The sequence below is a fragment of the Salvia miltiorrhiza genome, chromosome 4 (assembly GCF_028751815.1).
Source record: "Salvia miltiorrhiza cultivar Shanhuang (shh) chromosome 4, IMPLAD_Smil_shh, whole genome shotgun sequence".
Lineage (NCBI taxonomy): Eukaryota > Viridiplantae > Streptophyta > Magnoliopsida > Lamiales > Lamiaceae > Salvia > Salvia miltiorrhiza.
Window position 1 is genome coordinate 42006929 of NC_080390.1, and position 24764 is coordinate 42031692.

The 24764-nt window shown below is 36.6% G+C and overlaps 3 protein-coding genes across 7 annotated transcripts; 2 read left to right on the forward strand and 1 right to left on the reverse strand.

Annotated features, from left to right (window-relative positions):
* The first annotated feature begins 4517 nt into the window (after window positions 1-4517).
* On the forward strand, window positions 4518-9939 carry LOC131021769 (ubiquitin carboxyl-terminal hydrolase 23-like). Of its 4 annotated transcripts, none has more exons than XM_057951052.1 (10): window positions 4518-5075; window positions 5927-6041; window positions 6175-6285; window positions 6445-6617; window positions 6698-7024; window positions 7346-7471; window positions 7595-8299; window positions 8438-9116; window positions 9208-9304; window positions 9438-9939. In XM_057951052.1, exons 1-10 carry the CDS (start codon window positions 4800-4802, stop codon window positions 9595-9597), a joined length of 2769 nt encoding a protein of 922 aa, XP_057807035.1. In that variant the 5' UTR covers window positions 4518-4799; the 3' UTR covers window positions 9598-9939. The 4 variants fall into 4 exon arrangements, with proteins under 4 accessions (XP_057807035.1, XP_057807036.1, XP_057807037.1 ...); XM_057951053.1 differs by having other exon boundaries at window positions 4536-5075; window positions 7595-8278; window positions 8438-9128; XM_057951054.1 differs by having other exon boundaries at window positions 4536-5075; window positions 7595-8278.
* A 607-nt stretch (window positions 9940-10546) lies between these two features.
* LOC131021770 (OVARIAN TUMOR DOMAIN-containing deubiquitinating enzyme 2-like) lies at window positions 10547-14715 on the forward strand. 2 transcript variants are annotated; one of them, XM_057951055.1, is made up of 9 exons: window positions 10547-10820; window positions 11201-11273; window positions 11478-11523; window positions 11964-12072; window positions 13320-13411; window positions 13508-13570; window positions 13939-14057; window positions 14314-14389; window positions 14464-14715. In XM_057951055.1, the coding sequence occupies exons 2-9, from the start codon at window positions 11209-11211 to the stop codon at window positions 14518-14520; spliced, it is 627 nt and encodes a 208-aa protein (XP_057807038.1). In that variant the 5' UTR covers window positions 10547-10820; window positions 11201-11208; the 3' UTR covers window positions 14521-14715. The 2 variants fall into 2 exon arrangements, with proteins under 2 accessions (XP_057807038.1, XP_057807039.1); XM_057951056.1 differs by lacking the exon at window positions 10547-10820 and adding an exon at window positions 10846-11112.
* A 1995-nt stretch (window positions 14716-16710) lies between these two features.
* LOC131023459 (uncharacterized) lies at window positions 16711-17160 on the reverse strand. Its single transcript, XM_057953000.1, has one exon. The coding sequence runs from the start codon at window positions 17158-17160 to the stop codon at window positions 16711-16713; it is 450 nt and encodes a 149-aa protein (XP_057808983.1).
* Between the last annotated feature and the right edge of the window lie 7604 nt (window positions 17161-24764).

The following is a 24764-nucleotide window of genomic DNA, read 5'->3' on the forward strand; positions in this document are numbered from 1 at the left end:
TCATAAGTCATAGGGTTAAATAGTAAATTTATAATTATTTGTTATTATTATTTTTAATTGGAGGCTATGTATAGAATCACCCTAAAATTACCCATAATATTATATATAGGCCCAAAATAAATACTATAATTCAGCCCACAAGAAGTCCCAAATCACAATTCACAAGCCCAAATATATGTGTAACACAATTAGCAATTACACAAACCCTAAGGTCCCTCACCTCTGAAAATTTGAAATCACACGCAGCCGCACATCCACCGAACCACCCCAATCTCTCTCTGTCGTTCGAGTTTCCGGCGAAGGTCCGGCGAGCCTAACAGCAGCAGCAGTGCAGCACGGAGCCGCCGCCTTTAGCTCTCCTTTTCCCAGCCCGGCGCGACAACAACAACATCTACCACCACGGTCCACCGACTGCCCTTTTCCCAGCTCAGCGCGACTGCTCTCATTCCTCGGCGGCCGGCGCGACTGCTCTCCTTTTCCCAGCTCGGCGCAACTGCTCTCCTTCCCCGGCGCGACTGGTAATTTCCAGTAAAGAATTTTTTATAACTGTAATTTCTTGGAAATTGCCTATAGTTTGAACTTTGAATGAGGTCAGCTATTCATTTAGTCTTTTTTCTGTCGATTTGTTTCATGATATTTCGTGACAATATATCTTGAATTTGCATTGTATTATTTGACATCCACCTCATATTTTGTAAACTTACAACTGATAATTCTGATCTTGTTTCATGATAATTTATGTCGATTTGTTTCATTGTAAACTGTGTTAGAAGTTATAAGATACTCCCTCCGTCCTTGAAATAAGTTCCTCTTTTTCCTTTTTGGGACGTCCCCCAAATAAGTTCCTCTTTCTTTCTTTCCATTTTTGGACAACTACCCCACCACTAATAATACTTTATTTATTCTTACTTTTCAATTTTTCACCACTCCTAATACTAATTATAACACTTTTTCACATTTTCACCACTCCCAATACTAATTATAACATATTTTTCTCCATTATTAATATATTTTACCACTTTTCCTTAAAACCCGTGCCGTCCCCAAAGAGGAACTTATTTTGGGGACGAAGGGAGTATTATCTTTAGGACTGGAATTTGCGTTGATTTGTAATGTTATTCAATTTGTTAAAAAATGTATGAGGCGAGCTTAAACGAGCTCGAGCTAACCGAGTTTAAACGAGTTCGAGCTCAACGAGCTTAAACTAGCTCGAGCTCGAGCTCAAACTCGAGTAGGAATCCACAATCAAGCTTAACCGAGTCGAGCTCAAGCTCACAATTATGACATCGAGTCGAGCCCGAGCTCAAAAAATTCAAGCTCGACCGAGTCGAGCTCGAGCTTCATGAAAATAGCCGAGTTCAAGTTTGGGCATAACAATACTCGACTCGACTCGGCTCATTTACACCCCTATTTGTTGTTATCGAAAAAAAGTAGTAAGAACACAAATGTCCACTCCAAAAAACGGTGAGAATAATAGGGTTTTGATTCTTTTGTGGTCATCGACATCCCGCCGCTAGAAACCTTAATGTAAATCTCTAGTTAAATCACCGATCCCCTCGACGAAACCAATTTTTCCGTTTAGTTCCGTCATCGTTCCCTTTTCGTTCGGTCAACAAACAATAACATTATTTACGTTTTCCCGATAGTCTAATCTGAATCTCTAAAATGTACGATTGGGTTTTTTCGGAAAGCAGGCCATTTCTCTAAGTTAATGCAGATCTATGGTAAGAATCTCTAGTTTATTCAATTTTTTCGTATTTTATAAAACCTAAAGTAAGAAATTGATCATCGACATTTATGAAGTAGAAGGTATTATCTATGTTTTAAGGGTAAAGCCTAATGCAGAAACAAATATTATAAAGTTAATAACCATGGATATTTTTGTGATCATGTGTAGTAAAGAATAGCTATGAATCTAAGATTTAGAAACACACATTTTTATTATTTTAAGTTTTTAGTATGCAAAATTTGAGAAGTTTTTAAAAAGTTCTAAGAACTTACCCTCGCTTGATTGAAACTTTCTGCACTGCTTTCCAAGAGTAGTAGACTTGGTTATCTTCCTCATCTTGATGGTGTTTGCAATAGTTTCTACAGAATCCTCATCTTGGTGGTGTTTGCAATAGTTTCTAAATTTAATGCTTTTGTGTCTTTATTATCTATTTTTGTCATCGTCTCAAATTAATATTTGATTCATTACACTAAGTGCAGACACTGAAATGTGTTGATTATTTTCAAGTTGAGGATGGCCTTGGAGAGTTTGGTCACATTTCCTGTTTTTCTATAGATAGATTGACATTAATGGTTTGTTCTATTTGGCAGTAGATGAAATGAGTGGAAAACTCAGCTGACGACGTAGATAAACTTGGAGCTGAGTAGCCATAAATTCCAAATTTTATATGAAATATGGGAGCTTTCATTGAGATATAATATTAGGATATCAGAATACTTATAGGTATGATCAGCTCTTGATATTATCTTAAGTTTGTTTCTACTCTTTATATATTTTTTACTAAAATACATGTTGTCTTGTTTCAGGAACTTGACATTCTTGATTTTGTTAAAGATCTTAAAGAAGTTTGACAAAGTAAGTATACTAATTAATATGAAGTTCGGTAAGTATTTATGTATTCTCATATTCTGAATTTTGATTTGATACTATTATACAGTTAATTTATCATCTAAAAAGCTAATAATTGAAAAAACCTACAAAAAACTAACTTTAGGAAGGAGTACATAATAGAACTTACGAAATTTGTCCCAATCTCCAAATAAGTTATAGTCCAAGACAAAAAATAAATCACCAAATCTTGCAACATCTATTCATTCTCCTGCTTGATAAAAACTTTGGCTCTTTTTGTTGGCTTAGTGCAAGAAAATTGGTCTATTAGACTTCTTTTAATGGATCCATCATCAATCCACTCAATCTCATCTTCAAGCTTTGATTGCGTAGCAATAGGAGTCTCTTCTCCAACTCTATCCATAACCTCATTCGAACTCTCCAATATAGGAAATGAATCAGATTGGTAGAGTGCGTAGCAATAATTTTAGGATCCGTTGCTAGAGATGAGACACTATATGCCTTATTAAATGCCCAACCTTCCCCAAAATGAACCTTAATCTTCAACATAAATTTTTGTTGAAGTAGGACATGTTGAATCTCTTTTGGAACAGCAAACTCTTTTAAGATAAAAAAGAAAATGCACACATTAATACATCTTAACATGTGTTTACGTAGAATATTACTTGTATTGGTTTGTGAAGTAAAAATAAAATAAAAAATGTACCTCTGTTCCTTCAACATTAACTTCTGCGACTGATTTTCCTAAGTTCCTATCACTTGCTTACTCTCCCTATCCCATAATACAAAAGGTGAACTACTAGAGTCGTGTGCAACATTTATTATCAACTTATACTTCATTTCTCCAGGCTCGCTAAAGTTGCTGCAATACTTTCAATAAAATTGCTTCTCTACTTTCTCAAGTTTTCTAAAGCACTTTTTGCAAGATATATAAAACCAACCCCTTTCTTCGTCAATGTTAACTACAATACCACCTATCTAGAAGCTTCCACCCTGTGCATATAACACATATAAAATATTCAATTTTGAGATATTGTATGTCTTTAATTGTACCTCTGAATTCTCACAAAGGTCTTTTATGCTTGTCAAGGTGACTCCAGCTGCAAGCTCATCAATAACAATCGAACTTATTGCTTGTGAAGTACTTGAAATAACCGTAGTGGTTAAGCCGGAGTGAATAAGCCTTGAAATCAAACATAGTCAACAATCCGAATATATATATATATATATATATATATATATATATATATATATATATATATATATATATATGGGAAGGCTAAAATAAGAACGCTTATTAAAATATAAATTAAGAACCATTTTCAGCCCTTAGATCATCAAGATTTACGGTTGATTCATCACCTTGTTGGATATATTCATGGTCATGAGTTCGAATCCCAAAGGTAGCAAAAAATTATTTTTCACAATTCGTAACCATGTTTGATGAATTCGTAACCCTGTTGGATAAAATTCGTACATTAAAAAACGTTTATATTTATATTTTAAGAAATGTTTTTACCGTAGCCCTCCCCTATATATATATACACATTAAAAGATGAATATGTCTTCAAACAATAAATTATTTGACATCAAAGGACGCTACGTGATTTAATTTGTAAAGACGTCCACAAGTTCCACCACTTTATGTTTGGCCAATATACACACATAGAAACATAGTATTACTATAATTTTATATTTACACACACATAGAAACATAATATTATAATTTTATATTTAAGGAAAAGTAATATAATTTTATAATATTTTATAATTATTATACAAATTAGATAAAATATATAAAATGTGATTCATGCCTTAAATTATAAATTTATACCTTATTATATTATGCCTCTATTTATAGAGTAGTAAAAAACAAACAAATGCCATGTAAATTCCTAATCAAATTAGAGCTTGGAGAAAAGAAAAAAGAAGTTAGTATATATGTAATGTAAACCCTAGGCATTCATAACATACACCTCAGCGCGATCCAATCAAACGTGCGCTTAATCTCCGCCGCTAACATACACTGCCAATGTAAGGTTTAATCGCTCACTCGTCGCCGACATTATCGAAAGCTTAATTTCTTGATTCATTCACGCTTTCATCTTTTATTTGTGCGTGAGATTGTGCTGCAAAATCTATATCGAAATCCACAAACTTCTTTTTAGAGAATTTATGTGTTTTTGAGGTGCAAGAGAGGTGTTTGGAGCTCGATTTATATATGGCGGAAACGGCGACGACGATGATCAGTTCGAATGGGGTGGGCAGGACTGAACCGGAGTTCGATTCGGTGGCGTTGTTCCATAGGAGGATTGAGTTCCATCAAGCTCAGAAGCATTTCAATGGTTTTGTAAACGAGAGCAGCAATGGGTTTAAGCTGGTGAAGCTGAACTCGGTCAAGGCTTCCGGTTTCGCCCCTAAAAACGAAAAATCATTGGAGCATTCTGATGTCGGGATGGATCCTGAGCTCAGCTTCGAGATTACATTTCGCAGAATTGTGAGTGCTCGGAATATTTACACTCATATGTTTGAATTTACTTGTTGTTCCTCTAGACGGGGTTTATTTTATTGTTTTTACTGTTATTTTCTAGATTTATTTGAATGTTAATGATGGAAGATTGTTTGTTACTTGTTAGATTTTCTCTCTGTTTTTTTGGATTATATATTTTGATATTTTTAGAACAATTGTTTTCCAGTAATTTGGTGTTATCGGATGAGATAGAAGAAATGCACTAGAACTTGCTTAGTAAAGTAGCAGACTAGCAGTCATGCATAGTAATGCTCCTACTGGCTTCAATTTGTTGGGAAGTAGGAGAATGTCGTCCCTTGAAATGCACCTATGTCATGGGCTCCCTTTTCTTGTTTTATTTTACGATAAGTTTCGTATCATTCCGTGCTTCATCTACCCACTTTCACTTGTATACTTGGGGAGTGATCCCTTTGATGGAAAAGGGTGGAAAACATATATATTCCGTCCAATTCATGATAACATATCATGGTGTATTGATGTGATATTATTTTCTCTTGTTTTTTCACCATAGTGAACATGGGATATAAAAGGTAGGGTCCATTAAAATGTGATAAAATATATCCATCTTTTTTTATCCCTCATTTTATTATGATAAATGCTCAACCAAAGAGAACGCGCCTTGGTGGTTCCATTTCACCTTCTTGGCAGGTTCAATTTGAATTTCCATCCAATGACATCTATGGATGAGCCAACTGTTATGTTTGGAGTATTGTTTTTCACAAATATTTGAAATGATATTTTATTGTGTGAGTCTACGGTTTTGAATTATGTTTTGAGGAGTCACATAGCATGTACAAAGGCTCAAACTTGAATTTCAGGGTGCAGGTTTGCGTAACCTTGGAAACACTTGTTTCCTTAATTCGGTACTGCAATGCCTGACATATACTGCACCATTAGCTGCCTATCTTCAAAGTGGAAAGCATCAAAATTCTTGTGAGTTTTCCTCATTTTATCAGTTTATCTATCTCATTGGTTTCTTATCTAATTTTAAGAAAGGATTGGGCAGATATTTCATGACATACATTTTTCAGCATGTGTTTACTCTGACGACCTATAATTTATGAAGGTCGTACTGCCGGGTTTTGTGCATTATGTGCCATCCAGGAACATGTCAGTCGAGCTCTGCAGTCAAGCGGGAGGATTCTAGAGCCTAAGGATCTTGTGTCGAACTTGAGATGTATCCTATGATAATGAAAGAGATGTGCTTTTGCATTTGTGCTCAGTTCTCGAAGTATTTCACGTGTAGGTAGTCATTAAAAGTTTCTTAGCGTCATGTAATCATACACATCGTTGGTCTCTTTACTCTTTACGTTGGAGTCCTTAATAAAAATATTAGGCATATCTCGGAGCTTTCGCAATGCCAGGCAAGAAGATGCTCATGAGTTTATGGTGAATCTGCTCGAATCAATGCATAAGTGCTGCTTACCATGTGGAGTGCCAAGTGAATCTCCTAGTGCTTACGAGAAAAGCTTGGTCCACAAGATATTTGGTGGTCGATTGCGAAGTCAGGTGCTTTTGTTATTGAATTTGAGGCTGTTAGTGTTTCTGTTTTCTCTTTGTTGTGCTAATTATATTTTGTCGTTCCCTAGGTGAAATGCATGCAGTGCTCGTACTGCTCTAACAAATTTGATCCATTCTTGGATCTAAGTCTAGAAATACAGAAAGCAGACTCATTGTATAAGGCACTTGCTCATTTCACCGCCAAAGAGCAGTTAGATGGAGGTGCCAGGGAATATCAGTGTGATCAATGTAAACAGAAAGTAAAGGCTTCGAAGCAGCTAACAGTACACAAGGCACCTCAAGTACTCGCTGTTCACCTGAAGCGTTTCAGTTCGCATTCTCCTGGCCAAAAAGTTGATAAAAGAGTTGCTTTTGAACCTACCTTGGACTTGAAACCTTTTGTCACTGGCCCCTATGTAAGTTCTACTCTTGTTTTTTTCTCACGTTCGTGGCCAATTTGAGATATCTCACCTTTTATTCTTCTAGAGCTCCTACTTGTATTCTTCTTTTGCTCCTTTTGCTCATCCTCTTGTTTGGGCGTGTCCTTGTCCTCATTGTGCTTGTTCTCTTGTAAATTGTTTCAATGTTTTTATTTTCATCATATTTTTTGTCACAAGCTTTGTATACAAGGACCAGCAAACTCTTTTTTTAAAAAAATAGTTCTTTGGATACCTGCATTCTTACTTGTTCAAAGTTATTAGCACTATTATCTTGTATATGATATTTCTCTTTTTTAGGATGGGGATCTGAAATACACTCTCTATGGAGTTCTTGTTCATTATGGTTGGAGCACTCATTCCGGCCATTATTACTGTTTTGTTCGCACATCGAGTGGCATGTGGTATTCCCTTGATGACAATCAGGTATGAGAAAATAACTGTTATCTTGATGTGCTTTTGTCTGCTGTAATATGGTTCAAATACAAACCTCTTTCATTTCTATTTTCAATTTTATTTCACCGTTACCGTCATTTTGGCATTTAATAGGTTGTCCAAGTTAATGAGAGGAAAGTTCTGGAACAGAAGGCCTATATGTTGTTCTATGTTCGTGATAGAAAAAACGTTGGCTCGAAGAATCATGTTAATGCCCTTCAGAAAGATAACATGGTGATGAATGCCATCGGAAATGCTGCATATTCAAAATTGAACTTGGAATTGAAAGAGAAAATCCAAAACGGTTCAGATAAGAGAAAGTTAAATGGCGCTGCAGCTTTATCCGGGAGGGCTGCACCGGTGACTGCTCTACCAAATGAGGCTCCTTCGGAAAATATGTCCTCAAACATTAATGGCAAATTGACAGCTGAGAATTTGGACCTTGGAAGAAATGCCAAGTGTGAATCGATGGTGCCACCGACAAAGGCTCCACTGAAGGAATATTCTTCGATGGAATTAAATTCAAGCGTTAATGGCTCTGGCGGTACTTCAAATGGAGGTCATGTTGCAACAGATACCTGCCACAACACGTCGGGTGTTGTAGAAGAGCAGAGTACAAACACAGTTTTATTGTCCGACAGTAGGCCTCAAGTTTCAATGTATAAGAAAGAAACAAGTAGCTCTATTGCCATGCCATCGGGCTGCAAGGATAGTGACGAGGACAAACCTTGTGAATCAGCTGAGAAGGCTCCTGACAGTGCTGTGCTCAGCAGATTATCTCGAGACCAATGCAAAATGGTTGGCCCCATTTCTGAAATGGTATTTTACTTATATTAATATAATCTGTTAGGCTAATGGCATTATTGTTACATTGTTCCTTTTTGTGTTTTTGCTTTCTCTCATTCTTTTGGTATAAAGGTGGATAATACTTATCATTGTTTCTTTTCATCCATTCAGAATGCTAGCGGAAGCAGAATGCCCACGGGAGCAATTGGTGAACTAGGGAAAAGCATTCGAGACGAGCAGGCACCAAAGAAGGCTGTCGGTCCAAATACTGAGGTAACTGTTGAAAATGGGCAAAGAATCAATGTGCAGTCGAAAGAGCCTCTCAGACTTGGGATAACTAAGAAGAAAAGGCAAGACCTTAAAGTAAAAAGGAAGCTCTTGAAGTATCAGGCAGTCACCACATCACTCAGCTCTAACCTTATATTAGGTGGGGGCCTCTGCTTACGAAAGAAAAAGCACAAGCAGAAACTGATGAGAAAGCAAAGTTCTATGCTTAAGAAGTCTCCCGATACGAAGGATATGTTAAGTGAGAATGGGTTACCATCAAAGCTAGGACAATCGACATCTAAAGAATCATTTCCTCAAGCTGTTGTTGACAAATCTACTTGCTCTCGGGAAAAGAAAGCCAAATTTGTTTCAGATGGTGATAGTAGTAGCATATCAGGTGATGCTATTGATAAAGACTTTAGAAAGAGGATTCTTCTCGATGGCTCCACAGTTTCTGCTGAAAAGCAACCTGACATAAGGCAATTGACTGCTCAAGGAGCGGGGATGTCTGCAGAGCACCAAAGAGAGTTGAGGCAAAATGATGTCATGAACATGCTTACCAGGGGCTTAGAAGAGACAACCGGTAAAGAACACGGTATTTGTGATGTTTACCAACTAATAATAATTCCTACTTATTTTCGTTTCTTTTCTTAAATCTACACGTCTGATTGCAGTTGGTCGTTGGGATGACATTGGTGTTTCACTATCTACTAAATATAAGACAAGAGCATCAGGAGCTGCTGGCCAAATCGGTTATATTGGGGATGAGTGGTAAGTCATCTCATAATTACTTGAAATAGTTTTTGTGAATGAAAGAACAATCTTCAGATCATTTTGAAATACAATACTTTTCCTTATAGATAGGACAAACATATGTAATGGTTGTGACATCTCTTGCTGACAGGGATGAGGAGTACGACAGAGGAAAGAGGAAGAAGGTAAGGGTCCCCGTTGTTAGCTTCGATGGACCAAACTTATTCCAAGAAATTGCAAACAAAAGATCGAAAACAAAGAGAGCAAAGCTCGACAGATCCAGAGATGGGAACCAGCCATTTAGGATATGATGATGATTATGGTGGTGGTGGAGCATTTGGGGGGTGTCTAAACATTCCATGGGAGAGAAGCTTACATTTTCTGTCTACTCGTAACGCGGTTACTGCAATTTTGGCTGTTGAGATGGTGTCACAAGGCTTTGGAAGACCAGAATTCTGTAATTTTTCCTTGTGTTTCTGTTCATAATTATGGATTTACTGTGGGTGGTGTATTTATTTCCTGCTTTCAGCTTCATTTTGAGAAGAAGCTGAAAGAGGGTATAGGGTGAGAGCGAAATTGTATTAGCTTAATAACATGTTTAAGTGACATCTTCAAGCTGCCCATTTACTTATACAAAGTTACAATTGCATAAATTTTAATGACTTCTAAATTTTGTAGATTGCAAAAGAAAACACAGTTGTAGCTAAAGAGAAATCCATCTTGGATTTAGTTTGGAACATGAAAACTGTGAAAATTGTAAATTGCAATTTTTACCTAATTAAATTTAGGGGTTTCGACAAATAAAATCACGAATTAGTTCAAATTTGTAATTTTAACGTCACTTTTGAAGTGTGGCAAATTAAATTGTTATCTTTTCAATTTTTACAATTATGTCCCTCCAAATTATAAAGGGATTGTATCCTGTATTAACACCATAATTTTCAATATTTAACAATTTTATAGAATACGATGTCGTTACATGAATATTAATGACGAACTGATTCAAGTAAAATCCAACTCAACAATTCGACGATCGACGATCGGAAAAAATTAGAAGGCTTATGGAAAAGATGATGATTTAATTTGCTACATTTCAAAAATCACGTTAAAATTATAAATTCGAAATAGTTCGTAATTTTAATTGTCAAAACCCCAATCCACTATCATCCTGACCCGAATTAGAAAATGAGATTCTGAGAAGCTGAAGCACCTCACCTGCATAAATAAATAGGATTAAAAGTCTAAACAAGAAATCAATCCATGGCAACACCAACAGCTGAGATAATTTCATTTCAAGCAAATTTAAAAATTTTCTTACCATTTTCCCTTTCCTTTTCCGCTTTTATTAATTGAAAAATCCAAAAACCGTTGCGTAACGGTGCCTGTCATTCCATTATAAAACCATTGCATTTATTTGGCAGAGTTGCCCTTTAGCTTTATTTGCTTTTGCAGACTCCACGCAACAACATTCGGTTGGGGTGCAGCCCACACCTTTAGCTCGTCTCTCGCCTTCATCTCCTGCAAAATAAATTAGGTGCCCATTTTGTCAATTCGTTTTTTTTTTTTTTTTTTTTTTATGAGTTAATCTTGATGAAGTAGAGGCTAATTGTTAGTTGTTATGATTTGTTTTTTCTTTTTCTTTTTTGTTAATTTCATTGTTTATACAGTTCTTTATGAGTTCTTGGATTAAAGGGCTTATGGGTCGGGAAATGATGGTTTCTTGATTTTCTCTTTTTGAATCGTTTTCAGTTTTTCCGGTTAAAATTTACTAAATTTAGCATGTATCAATCTCGGAGGCAAAAGTTTGTTGTTCGCAACTTTATGTTGTCAGTTTCTTGTCTTTCTTTTTCAAGGGTCATTTGTTAAAAATCTGAAATTTGAATGAGGATTGATTTCGAGCTTTTTTCGTTTCAGGCTTTAAAATGGAAGGTATCGTTGTTAGGAGAGTTATCGCTTCTGATAACAGTTGCCTCTTCAATGCAGTAGGGTAAGCTTTGAGTCCTAATGTGTATGACTTACGTAGAAAAGAACAGCAATGAACTTTTATGTGATGGCATGATTTGGTTTGGTTTTATGGTGAGCACATGCTTTTATATCACTTTTATGTGATGTGATGGCATGATTTGGTTTGGTTTTATGGTAAGCACATGCTTTCATATCGAATAACTGAGTTTTGGAATTCGTATTGCAGTTATGTCATGGATCATGACAGAAACAAGGCTTCCGAGCTGAGACAGGTTGCGAATCAGATTACATTATGTCACTTTTTTTGTTTCTTTGAAAGGGAAATTTGGATACTGAAAACTGTGACCTGATTTATTCGTTTTGTTCCCCTTTGTATGTTGCGTAGATCCATAGTCGAATGCCCAAGTTTTAGTTGCCTTTGAACAAGTGAGATGGAATTTTAGAGGAAATCAAATTATATCGCGACTTTCACATGGCTGGATACTTTTGGAAAGATCACATTATGAAATTCATGCTCCTAAATCCTCTTTATTACAAGCTTTGTTTTAGAATCACGATCTTTAAATCTTGAGTGTATAATGAACACTATCATCGTTGACTTGTAGACTTTACATTGCATCACGACATATGTATGGAACATTGAGTATGAACAATGATTATTTGGTTTATTTCTTTCTTTCTTCACGACAATTGTGAATTCGAAATGGTGAAGGTTATAGCAGCGACAGTTGCCAGTGATCCAGAGAAGTATTCCGAAGCATTCCTTGGAAAGACTAATGAAGAGTACTGTGCATGGATTCTGAACCCAGAAAAGTGGGGAGGTTAGTTGGTGCTTTAAGGATTCTTTAGTTGGGTCCCCGTATCACATCTGAATCGCATATTATTGTAGTACTTTGAATTGGAAGTATGTGATGTTTTCTAGTATTATGTATGTTGCCTCTCATATATAGGGTTCCTGTTGTCTTGTATTGTCATCACACACTTTCACAGCCTATGTTGCTGTTAGTTATTGATGGCAGCCTCACTGCGTATGACATGCACCACATTTTCGTTTTAAGTTGAACTGGACTTGTGTGCTATTAGTTGCGAGTCATACAATTTGTTTTTTTGTTATGAGATAAATGTGCAGTTAATCCATGATTTCCTTGTCTCCCCACAAGGCAATATAGCCATATAAGTCAAGAACTGATCCCTACAAAATTACTAAAAGGCATTGAATGAGTTTGGGCCATCTTTTAAAACATTGATTCTATGATCATTACAACTAGGAATAATGAATTCTGACAATTCTATGAAGTTGTGGTTGGCCAAAAGATGCCATTTTGTAGTTTAGCTACTTGAATTTTGGATAGGAAAGAGTCATTCAGAAGTATACCTCTGTGAATCTCCCAATGGAGAACTGAGCTTGACTTTGAGAGCCTGACCACTATTGCAGAATTCCCTATAACCTATAAAAAGCAGATGTCTTTCGTTGGTTTTCGTTTTGTTGACGTCATATCATTGTCTTATAAATATATAAGTCCTGCATATGGTAAATTTTAATACTTCTAAGAAGCTTTTATGGAATAGCTATATTGGGGTTAGTGGGGTCTCGAGACATAGCTGAGACTGCTTGTTTTATCTCTTTAGTTGTGATATAGCTCCTGACGTAACCTCTCTAGGCCCCCCTTTTGCTCATTTCATGGAGGTTGAAATTGGAATTGTTACGTTTATATTTCACACAGTACGGATTTCTGCCTTTATGCTTATTTATGTATGTATAACAACCTTATCTATTGCTAATCAGGCTGTATTGCTGACTCTTTGTTCCTTAATCAGTCAAGAGTCAGGACACTTCTTCATTTAAATTGTTGCTCGAAGCCTATTGTATGTAGAAAATTTTCTTTCCCCTGTCTGGATATACGTTCTTTATATAAAATATTGATGTGTGTTTAGACACACACAAATGCCTTGTAGCTTAGTGATAAGATGAGTGACCAGTGATCGGTATTCCTCGCACACTAAAAGAAAGACTTAAAATGTAGTGGAGTTTTGTCATTAAGGTCTGATCTTTTTCTTGGTTTAATAGGTGCTATTGAGCTTGCAATATTGGCTGATTATTATGGACGAGAGATTGCTGCTTATGATATACAAACCACAAGATGTGATTTGTATGGGCAGGTAAGTGCTGGCAGCTCAATGTCTGATCCAGGTTCATTCTTTTGGAATATGGCATGGGTGGGATTCTTGACTATTCATTCCTTTGAATCGTTACAGGAAAAGAAATTTGCAGAAAGAGCAATGCTTATATACGATGGCCTCCATTACGATGCTCTGGCCGTATGCTTTTTATCTCTCTACCCCTTTCCTAAATAAATATGTGCATTTATGATATGCTTTTAGGTCCTTCAAGGTGACTTATTTTGAGTTATATTTGATTTTTTTTTGGGGGGGGAGGAGGGGCTTCGTTGTCTATGTATACGCGTCGTGCTGCTCAGTAGGAGCTTTATCGAATGAGTTATTTGGTCTAAGTTAATGTCTTAACTTAATTTTACACAATAATTAGAAAGCAATTAATGCCAAAAGGCGATACATCTTGCGTTGCTGAGATTTGTCTTGAGAATCTGGTTTTCATCGAATATTTATGTAATATAAACTTTTAATTGCTTGAGCACTATATAAGTATATAAACATCTATATTTCAACAGATGTCGCCCTCTGAAGGAGCTCCTGAGGAATTTGATCAGACAATATTCACAGTGCAGATGGACCGAACCGTGGGGCCAGTCGAGAGACTCGCCCTTAATCTTGTAAGAGACCAGCAGAGGTAAAATATTCAACACAGCAACAGCATTTCGCTCGTTTAGTTTTCTCCTCTTTCAATGGCCTTCTCTCTACTCTACTGCCTTCATGTTGCCGTTGTTTACACGAGTGTGACATATCACTTCTTATGTTAGGTTCAAAGTGTTTTTTTCCACACGAGATGAGTTGATTTGGACATTTACTATGATGTTTATTTCTTCTTCTTTTTTGCCTAATATACTATTTCTCTTTCTTTCTTCATTTTTGGGGGTAAAATTTAGGAAGAGGAGCTATACAGATACTGCAAACTTCACTCTGCGATGTGGTGTGTGTCAAATTGGAGTTGTGGGGCAGAAGGTATGAACATGATCTTGGTTGTGCTCAGTTTCTCGAATTTGAGACAACACGATGCTCGACTTTCGATTTTGCAGGAGGCCGTAGAGCACGCGCAGGTGACGGGGCACGTCAACTTCCAGGAATTCAAATGAGGCCACACTTAGCAGGCTAGCAGCAGATCAAATCTCTGCATTTGCTTTGCTTGTTTAGTGCTGTTGTTGTACAACTCCAAAATATGCAGTTGTTGTATCATTTTCGAATTCAATTGGTATAGAATAAGAATTAAACAAATAAGTCCCATGATGTTAAATTTGAATATTAAAGAAATTTGTTGAATGATTTCCTTATTTGACATTTTTAATTCCAGTGATTTTTTTTATTTTTATTTTATGTAGTGTTGATGAAATTTGAGAAGAAATAGTAGGACAGGTGAATGTAAGGTTGGGTGCGCTTATTAATTAATGGCTTTAGATGTAAGTATTTGGTTGGTTTAAGTTAATGATGATTTCATCAAGTTTAAGTTTAATCATTTCATCTTTTTGTGGTGTCACCTCTCAACACTTAAACATCCAACTTATATCTTAATTATGTGTCGGAAACTTAATTACAATAATGCATGCAGTAGATATGTAAGTGGATCATTAACAATTATGGTGATTATTTTCATAATTGAATATTGGGTAATTAAATTTGACATAGAAAGGCTTCTTAAGGTTGGAGATGTGATGTGCTATCAGAAAAAGAATGATGACTGCATGTTTAAGAATTGAGAGGCTTATTACACACTTAATAATAAAATTGTGACTCCTCATTAAAATTATTTTTTCTTTAAAGAAAAAGAATGAGACTTTTCAGTTTCCATATTATAATGATTTATTTTGAGACTTGCTATGTCAATTTATCCATAAATTAGAACTATGCCAAATTAGCCCAACACAATTGTGTCACACGTTAATGCGCACACGATTTTACTTACATAATTTATTTATTTTTGAGCTCTACTTGCGTAGTTATAGAAAACTTAAAAGACAATATACACATATATCAAAAATCTCAAAAATACGCAATAAAATTTGGAAATGATACGTCAAACACCCAATCCCAGTCAACTAAAATCCTTAACTTCAAATATATTTCGATTCATAATTTATAAACTTAATATAAATATTAAAAAAGATTCAGAAAATGTATTACAAACTGAATCATAAAACTTCTATGATCAAAATATAATATTAAATCACGATAAAAACACAAATTTTCCTAAAACCCTTTTTTTTTTTTTTTGAATTACCTAAAACCCAATTTCAGTATTTAAATGACTTAAATGTAACTGAATTGAGTTGACTTGATTGACTTAACCATCCAATTTCCAAAATACCCTTGCATCTGCATCGTTGATTTTGACTACGAGATAAATTTCTGGCAAAAAATAGGCTGAGTTGGTAGCCTGAAATCCAGCATGGCTTAATCGGCGATGACACAAAAATGACGTCGTTATTTTTAAAATACAAAACGGCGTCATTTAACTTAAAGACAAGCATGAAGCAATATATACGATGATGTTATTGATTCTATCGAATGCCAAAATAATTTAGAAATAAATAAAGCTATTATAATAATAGGATGAAAGATAATAGGATGAAAGATAAGAAAGCAATTAGAAGAAATGACCGAAATGATTCTTACTAATGACCTAAGCAATTGCCCAAGGATTCCACCGAATAGTTGAGGATTTCTCACTTGAATGCTCCGTCCAACTCTGAGGAGATTTTGGGGGAAATGACTAAAGAAAATAGATTTTGAGAATTAGGGCATTTAATTAAAATATTTTGGGGGAAATTACTAAAGGAAATTGATTAAAATGTCACATAAGCCGCCATAAATTTATCTTGTAGTCAAAATCAGAAAGATTTCAAAGTTTGTGGTTTTACAGGCAGAATCTTTTGTTAGAGGTTAAAATCAGAATTCGCTCTAAGTTCGTGGTTTTACATGCCATTAACCCTTTTTTTTATATATAAAAAGCTATAAAAGGACTTTGGTTGTAAACGAATCTTTATTTTTTTTATTTTTTTGAAGGAAAAGAGAGATTTTATTAACCACACGTACATGGAGCATGGAGATGACCCTCCACAAACATCGGGGGTTCATTCCAAACATGCAACGTAGAAACATCTCTCGCAGCTTTAGCTAAACAATGTGCAATAGCGTTTTGAGTACGACGAACATTACAAATTCGGATACCAGGCATGGAAGATAACTCTCTGTAGCACAAACCCACTAGAACGCCTCTCTCCTTTATAAACTCCATCTTCTTCAATATGGCGTCACATGCAATCTTACTATCACACATAGCCATGCAAATAGCCAAGACTCTTCAACCATGAAAGTCCCTCCTTCACGCCCATGAGCTCCCCTTCTACAACATCACGACGACGTGGAAATTTCATAGCCTTTCCAGCCAAAAACTCCCCGACATTGTTCCTCACCACCATACCAATCCCCATGGTATTATCATGCTCAAAGAAAGCCGCATCCACACCACATCTCACCCAGCCAGCTTGGATGCCATGCCATCCCATGCACGACTCAGAACTCACAGGAGAGGTCGTCTCCACAGCAGGCGCCGATGAGGTATCCTGAGCTAACACCCACTCCTCCCGACATAGATTGGCCAGAACCACCGTACAACTCGGACTAGGAATAACATCCTCCCAAACCGCCTTATTCATATCCTTCCAAATGTGCCAAAGTAACATCCCAATCTTAGCCGCCAAACCCCTATCACCAGTCATCAACGCCGAGATAGCCTCCTTGAAAGACTCACAGTGTGCTCGAATTGAGGTTAACTGCAGCGAGAAACCTCCAACCTCCCAACATTGCTTCGCGAAAGGACAAGCAATGAAAATGTGCCACAAATTCTCATAACCAATTTTGCAAAGGGGTTATTGCCATAAAATTCATCAAGTTTGCAAATTTTCTAGTTTATATCATGACTTTTTATTTTTGCCAAAAAATACATGAATTTAGTATTGATTCTTAAATATCCCACGATGAGTAACTCCGGCGAAATCAAAACTTATGTGTCATTTACGTGGCTTATGTGGCACAGACGTGGCATTTAATTTATATGAGATTTAATTAATTGAGTAAAAAATTGAAAATTATTTATGATGTCATCGATTAACTTAAACAAAACAAAGCACCTTTTCAATTTATGTGGTCATCGATTAAAATAAACAAACAAAAGATAATAACTAAACAAAAGCCCTAATCAAAACACAAAGGACGAAAACTTGTTGGAGCCAAATTCAAAAAAACTTGCTGGAGCTTGTCGCCTTATTTGCTTGGTTGATTTATGAAAGTTCTGCTCCAACAGACCACCACAAAAAACTGATTCCTAATCCTAATCATCAATTCCATACGTTTCATATTATCGGCAACTGATTTTTTCAACAACTTCAAGTCTTCATCTTCTTTATGGGCTTCTTCACTTGGGAAATTCATAACAACAGCTCGACTGGAAATTTGCATCTTCGCATTGTCCCTTTCGTTCCTAATCCTTAGAAAACTCGTCTTGATCCTTCCATTCCCAAAATCCACAGTCATCCCCCAACTGAAGCACAAGCGAAAAATCAAAATCATAAGCAAACTCAATCACTGAAAATAAGAACAAGAGAGGCTAACAACAGAAAATAATCACCGCAACAATGTTGTAATAGAAAAATCGAGTAGGTTCTGTTATATTCCTCGCGCTCGATGACGAACGAGAAAATAATCACCCATCAATGTTGTTGTTGTAGCGAGCCAAAGCCCCAACCTCTCTTTAGCGTTCTTCTTCTTTAACGATGAAAGTGAGATATTTACCCTACTTTTATGCCCAATTAAAGATTGCCCAACTTATGCTTCCTAAATCTTGTTGTTGTAGCAAGCCAAAGCCCAACATTTGCAGAACTCCTTCTTCTCTGCGTGTTCTGCTTCTTTAGCAAAGAAAAAGAGTAGCTTACCCTAATTTTATGCCCAATTAAAATTTCCTAACTTAATATAACCAAATGACATCGTATAATGCAGAACAAAGTGATGTCATTTTATCATCGGCCGTTTATTACACGCTGGCAATTCCGGCTGCCACCTAAGATTGGATTTGGGCGAAATAGCAATGTATGGGATATTTAAGAATCAATACTAAATTCATGTATTTTTTGGCAAAAATAAAAAGTCATGATATAAACCAGAAAATTTGCAAACTTGATGAATTTTATGGCAATAACCCCTTTTGCAAATCCCACATTCGCCGCCCACCTGAATACCACGCGACAGAAGCTTCGCTTTGGAGGGAAGATTGTCTTTTGTCACCAGCTATAAAAAAGATTTCACTTTCGGGGAAACGTCAAGCTTCCAAATATGAGACCAAGGTCCCTCCTCACCAACCTGAGTAGAAAACGAGCTGACATGTCTCAGTTACTACAGCAAGTGAAGTACCTTAACCCTTTGCCTTGAGTATTTAAATAAAAAATCTCCAATACTCAATCTTATCACACCGCTACTCCCATTATTTTCCTTGTCTTTCTTGCCCTTTGGACCCTTCTTCTTCCCGTCTTCCGACGAAGAAGATGGCTCTCCTTTGGCAATAACAAGTGCTTGCACATCTCTTTCCCACAACTTTCTTAGCCGTAACTAGAGCATTCAACAACTCGAAAAAAGTATTATCCTTCTTGCTCATAACAGCGTTGAGGCGAAAGTTCGTAATTAAAAGACTCGGGAAAATGGTTCAGGAAAATATCGACTTTTGCATCACCGTCGATACTCCCACTAAGCAAGTCAAGTCCATCAAACAAGTTTGCCAAGCGCATGACATGCTCATGCACTGAGCTATGCTCGCTCATAAAAATAACAAGATTACTCACATCAAATTTAAACGAGCAGCTCGGTTCGACTCTCCGAACGCTTTCTTGAGATTCAGCATGATGCTAAGAGCATCGTCCATGCCCTGATGATGTTAGAGTTGCAAGATTTGTGACATTATTATCATAATATAGCATATAACTACATTATTCGTCTTATGTCACCTTTTATGCAATTCATTTTTCCATCAATTAACTCATCGTTCGGATAAATAGGATGTGGAGTAGTAGGAAACACAAAAAAAATTGTGCTAGTTCGTGATGAAGATAAACTCCAAAATTGCGCTTCCATGTATATATGGACCGGTTAAAGACTTTGTGCAAGAATAATAAACAATAGGAGATATAGACATATCTGAAAAAATGAATATAAAAGCTCATAATTCGTAACAATATTGAAACATTTTGATAAAACAATATTGATGAAATCTCCAACTGCCCAAGGAATCTCTTGTGTAAGCCACGCAGTGTGGTCGTTTAGACATGAACCCCTCAATCAGACTATTCACCTAGTCGTTTAATTTCAATCCCTATCAATTTAACCTTTTGACAAATGAAATTAATGGTTGGACCTTTAACTAGACCATATCATACTTAAGAAGGGACTCCGCGGGGAGTTGTACTTAATATGATATCTAAGCAATAACCACAATCTAACCTTGAACGTTAAATTCTCGAAATTGACATACTCACTAGGACCATGCCGCTTTCAATTCAATTTCTCGGTTATCTTATTTAATCTCATCCTCTAAAGTACTTGTGAAAAATTACACGAGTAAGCCACGCAGTGTGGATGTTTACTGCATAACTCCCACTACTTAAATGGATTAAATATTTTATTTAGAAGTCTCAGTCTGACAAACTGGTGAAAAACATATGTGAAGTAAGCCACGCTGTGTGGACGTTTACTCACATTGTCGATCACTTTGTCTAAAAACTGTTTGTGGAGGTCTACATAATTTTAAGAATAAAAATTATTAAGTAATAACCACAATCTAACTTTGAAATTAAATTCGCGAATTTGACATATTCACTAGGACCATGCCGCATTCAATTTAATTTCTTAGTTATTTTATTTAATTCAATCCTCTAAAGAACTCGTGAAAAATTATACGAGTAAGCCATGCAGTGTGGATGTTTACCGCATAACTCCCACTACTTAAATGGATTAAATATTTGTTTAGAAGTCTCAACTTGACAAACTCGTGAAAAACAAATGTGAAGTAAGCCATGCAGTGTGAACGTTTACTCACATTGTAAAACACTTTGTCTTGAGACCGTTTGTGGAAAACTAAATAATTTTTAATCATCTATAAACTTATTAATACAACTTAGTCTTTTTCTTTCAAAAGGTTTTGATCATGCAAAAAACACATAATCCTAAACATGATTTTCTAGAACTCAACATGTAAAACATGCTCGCAGAAATTCTAAAACATGCTTAATAAATGCGATAAAACTTAGCATGCTCGTCTAAGCGCTGTTAATAAACAAATATTAACAAACTGGATATGCTATAAAAGCGATACCCGAAGCACTTAAAAATACACTACATGCTCTTGCATAATACTTATAAAACATCCACGACATACGAAGAAAAAAAAATAATAAATAATTCTTCGTGGCTCATTCGTGGAAACCCATTCTAATCTATTAAAAAAAATAGAAAAGAAATTAAAAAAAAAACTTGGGCTGAGGATTACCCAATAAGAACGAATTGGGCTAAAAAAACGCCCCAAAACAAAGCAAAGACAGCCCCCTTGGGCCTAAGGCCGAGCCCAGACCGCCCAGGCCCAAAAACAAAAACCGCAGCCCATAGCTGTCAGACCCGGTCAACTGCTGAAAAAATCGGTCCGCGCCCAGACCCGATCCAAAAAAGACTCGCTGACCCGTCAGCCTCTTTACAGCCAGGGTTTGCGAAACCCTAGCCGCCGCCGTGCTTCACCTGTTCCGCCGCCACAGGTTTTCCCAGCTGCCGGTAGCTTCGCCGCCTGGACTACCCCTGCCTCCGACGCCTTACGAACCGAAGCCGGTCGCGGAAACACACTGTCCCACCGCCTACCTTCTTATCCGACGACTCTCTGCAAACAAAGACACGGCTTTGCCTGGCCTGCTGTGAAAACACAGCCGCCATCCCTGAGCTCCGATCGCAAACGCCACCGTGCTAAGACTCGGCTGCAGACTCGATTTCACGCCGTCGACCTCTCGCTGCCTTCCGTCAACAGCTTAACACGTAGCGCTGTGAGCTTCAGCCTCTGTCAGCACAACACCAGCTGCTCTACTGTGCACCTGCTCCGGTAAGCTTTGCTGCTGTCCCTACATGGCAGTTAAGCAAGCAGGAGTCGTCGGAGCGACTCCAACCCTTAGCGCCAAAAGGGCAGTTCAGCCTCCATGCAGTAAGTGCGTACGGAATCCCGTGCCGGGCGACCAGCGGGAGCCCGGAAGGTGTCGAACACAGCAATTCATCCTCGTTCTTCGTTTGATGCGTCCGTTTCACTTCTCGTTTTCCAGATTACAGATTACAACAAAAAAACGAATACAATCCGAAAATTTAATCTAACCACAAATTTTCTCGTGCTAGAAAAATGATTGCAACGTCAAAACGACATATCCCACGAATCAACAAGCCACGAAGAACGAACATAGATAAATAAATTAAAATACACACATATTAATCGAACGCGAATTATCAGACAGAGCCAAGAAAACTAATCCAGGCTCTACCAATTGTAGGAATATTAAACTTAATTAATACTCGATTTGCCCGATGATCGTCTGGATTATCTTAATTCAAGATACATCGATTAAACCTAACATGCTACAATTAATTTAAATATTGCGCCAAGGAGTTCAGAAATACCTGAATAATTCCTAAGAATTTATCAATTCGTCACTGAACATGTCAGTCAACTTCAACCCTTCGTTTGAAGCCTCAAACGTCCTCCAATAGTATTTTTCCCAGAAATACGACTTCTTCGTCTCCGAGAGAGCTTTCCGTGGACGCCTGTTTCACCTCAATCGGAGTTCTGTAGAAAAAGTTATGTCCATTCTTCAGAGATTGTCAGAACTTGATTTCCTGCGAAAATCTGACTCCAGCTTTGATCTTCTGGACTGTATCCCGCTCAATCCCCTACGTCGCCATCCGACGATCTTCGAGGATTCGTCGGAGAAAATATCCACTCAACAGGTGCCGCTCAACTCTCACAGTAAACCTAATTTTGTAATCTGAAATTACATATTACGTCTGGTCTGGTCTGTTCAGAGAGCTGAACTGTATTTATAATTATAAATACAGGATATGGGCCAAACTTATGAGTTAGGTTATTTTCTCCTACTGGGTCAGGAGTCTTTGGGACAGCCCAGGATCAAATACAAGGAATAAAGATGGGCCTCAAATGAATTAATTCTTATGATCAGCCCAGATCACAATTAAATCATAAATATTAATTCATTCCACTAGAGAATCAATATTGACTTACCCCTTTATTGTTGATGATGAGTCGAGACTTGTATTTAGACTTATCGAACCCCCGTATTTAAGATATCCAACATCCATTAATTAATTAAAGCTTCTTGCAACTTATATTAATTAATTTCTTATTAATCCTTAAGTAGTACCACTCAACTTTATTATTGCACCTGAACTTAATCAACCTGCAGGGTTTAGTGCAATAAACCTTTTGTGCTCCTTAAGGGGATGTTATCATTCTATACCGGGATACGGTCACCTAATACAGATTACCAAATGTTATATATAAATTGTTATCACCAAAGATACAGAGTACTCAAGTTAATATGTAACTCTCACCCATAGTAAGTCAAAGTGATACACAAATTCATATATACACCTGAAATCTTATTAGGATTTAGGTATCATTAAGTCACCGAGATCTTGATTCTTCACTTAGGCCAGACAGAAAAATACATCTCACTGTGATCCCATCAATACGTTTACACGCACCAGTATAGACAAGTAGTCAAGACAAACTACTTCCATCTATACTGCAGCCTAAAACAACAGCTCGTCCTAGAGTCGTCTCGGCTGTGATCAATTTTATATCTCATAAGGTTATTGATGTGTGTATTTTAGCTACTTAGTTTAGTGTGTGTTTCGCCATGGTTTTATATGATTTTACATGGTTTGTGATATTTTGGCGCAGGAATTAGATGAATTGGAGATGGATGCTCGTGGATGGAAGAAGTTGGTGAAAGTCGAGAATTATGGAAGAAGTTGATTGATTTTGGAAGATGCTTAGAGATTGGGCTTGGAATTAATTGTCTAGATTTAATTTAGCCCAAAACTCTTATTTTTAATTATATCTTGGGCTTTATTTTGTGAGGGCCGAAAAACCCTTATTTGGAGTGTTAGAAGCCACTTTCGAATATAATTAGGGGCCGCATAGTTTAGTAGATTAAGGAGGGATTTATTTAGTTTATTTTGACTACAAGTTTTTTTTTTTTGATGAAATTACAATATAAATAATACAAACCACACACACACCCCACTTAGTGGTTATTGTGGCCGAGAGTATTCGAACCTGTGACCTCTTGGACAACAGGCAACAACCCCAACCACTAGGCCATCCCAAGGGACGTTTGACTACAAATTTTGTTTCTAGGAGCCGCAATTTTTTGGAGATTAGCTATAACTAGTTGACTTTGATTAGGTGAACAATTATTATTGCTTTACTTTTTGCTCAGTACGTTTATTTTCTTGCATGCAATTTTAACTTAGTTTTAAGTTGTGTTTTGAAGAATTGCGGCTGGAACCTCGAAGTGGCAGAAGACTTGTGGTTATACTATTTCAATTTTTTAATTCAATCGCCTAGTTTATTTCGTTAGTTTTTAATTTGCAATTTATTTATTTATTATATTTGATTATTATCATGCTTGCTTTTATTTCTTTGATTGTTGTTAATTTAATTATGAGTAGCTAATTCTTTAATTCGGCGAGAATAATGAAACACTAATTTATTGATCTGTGAGACCTAATTGAGCATAAAATTGATTCATATTGATTTCGATTTATTCCTAGGGTTTAAAGATAATTCTGATTTTATTTAAGCTTGATCAACTTAGATTAAATTGGATTACAGTCAATTAGCACCTCTAATCCGTAATTGTTGGAATAGGGCTGATTAGTGATAAAACTACCATGTTCGTAGTAGGAATTAATTGGTATATTAATTATTACTAGCGTCTCTAGGATAATTGATATAAATTGGATTCCTTCATTTTAATGCTATTAGAATATTAAATTTAGGTCTGGCGTCTCCAGCTAGGTTATATTTTAATAAGGGAAATAAGCAGGTCTGGCGTCTCCAGCTGTTTATCGACACAGTAAGTAGGAATTGGGGTACGTCCGTTGCGTTTCACGGTATCCTATAACTGGTTGGTTGATAGGGATTAATTAATCTTTGCGTCGATGATCAGAGCTTTGAATTAGTGTGAATTTATTCGAGCCGAGTTACCTTTTTATTGATTTATTTCAAGAG

Bases quoted from the DNA above. Each gene is read 5' to 3' on its own strand.
- LOC131023459 (XM_057953000.1), bottom strand. From the start codon at position 17,160: ATGACTGGTGATAGGGGTTTGGCGGCTAAGATTGGGATGTTACTTTGG.
- LOC131021769 (XM_057951051.1), top strand. From the start codon at position 4,800: ATGGCGGAAACGGCGACGACGATGATCAGTTCGAATGGGGTGGGCAGG. The intron at 6,042-6,174 runs GTGAGTTTTCCT...TAATTTATGAAG, and splicing joins TGGAAAGCATCAAAATTCTT to GTCGTACTGCCGGGTTTTGT. The intron at 9,305-9,437 runs GTAAGTCATCTC...TCTTGCTGACAG, and splicing joins GGTTATATTGGGGATGAGTG to GGATGAGGAGTACGACAGAG.
- LOC131021770 (XM_057951055.1), top strand. From the start codon at position 11,209: ATGGAAGGTATCGTTGTTAGGAGAGTTATCGCTTCTGATAACAGTTGC. The intron at 12,073-13,319 runs GTTAGTTGGTGC...TTGGTTTAATAG, and splicing joins GAACCCAGAAAAGTGGGGAG to GTGCTATTGAGCTTGCAATA. The intron at 14,390-14,463 runs GTATGAACATGA...TCGATTTTGCAG, and splicing joins TTGGAGTTGTGGGGCAGAAG to GAGGCCGTAGAGCACGCGCA.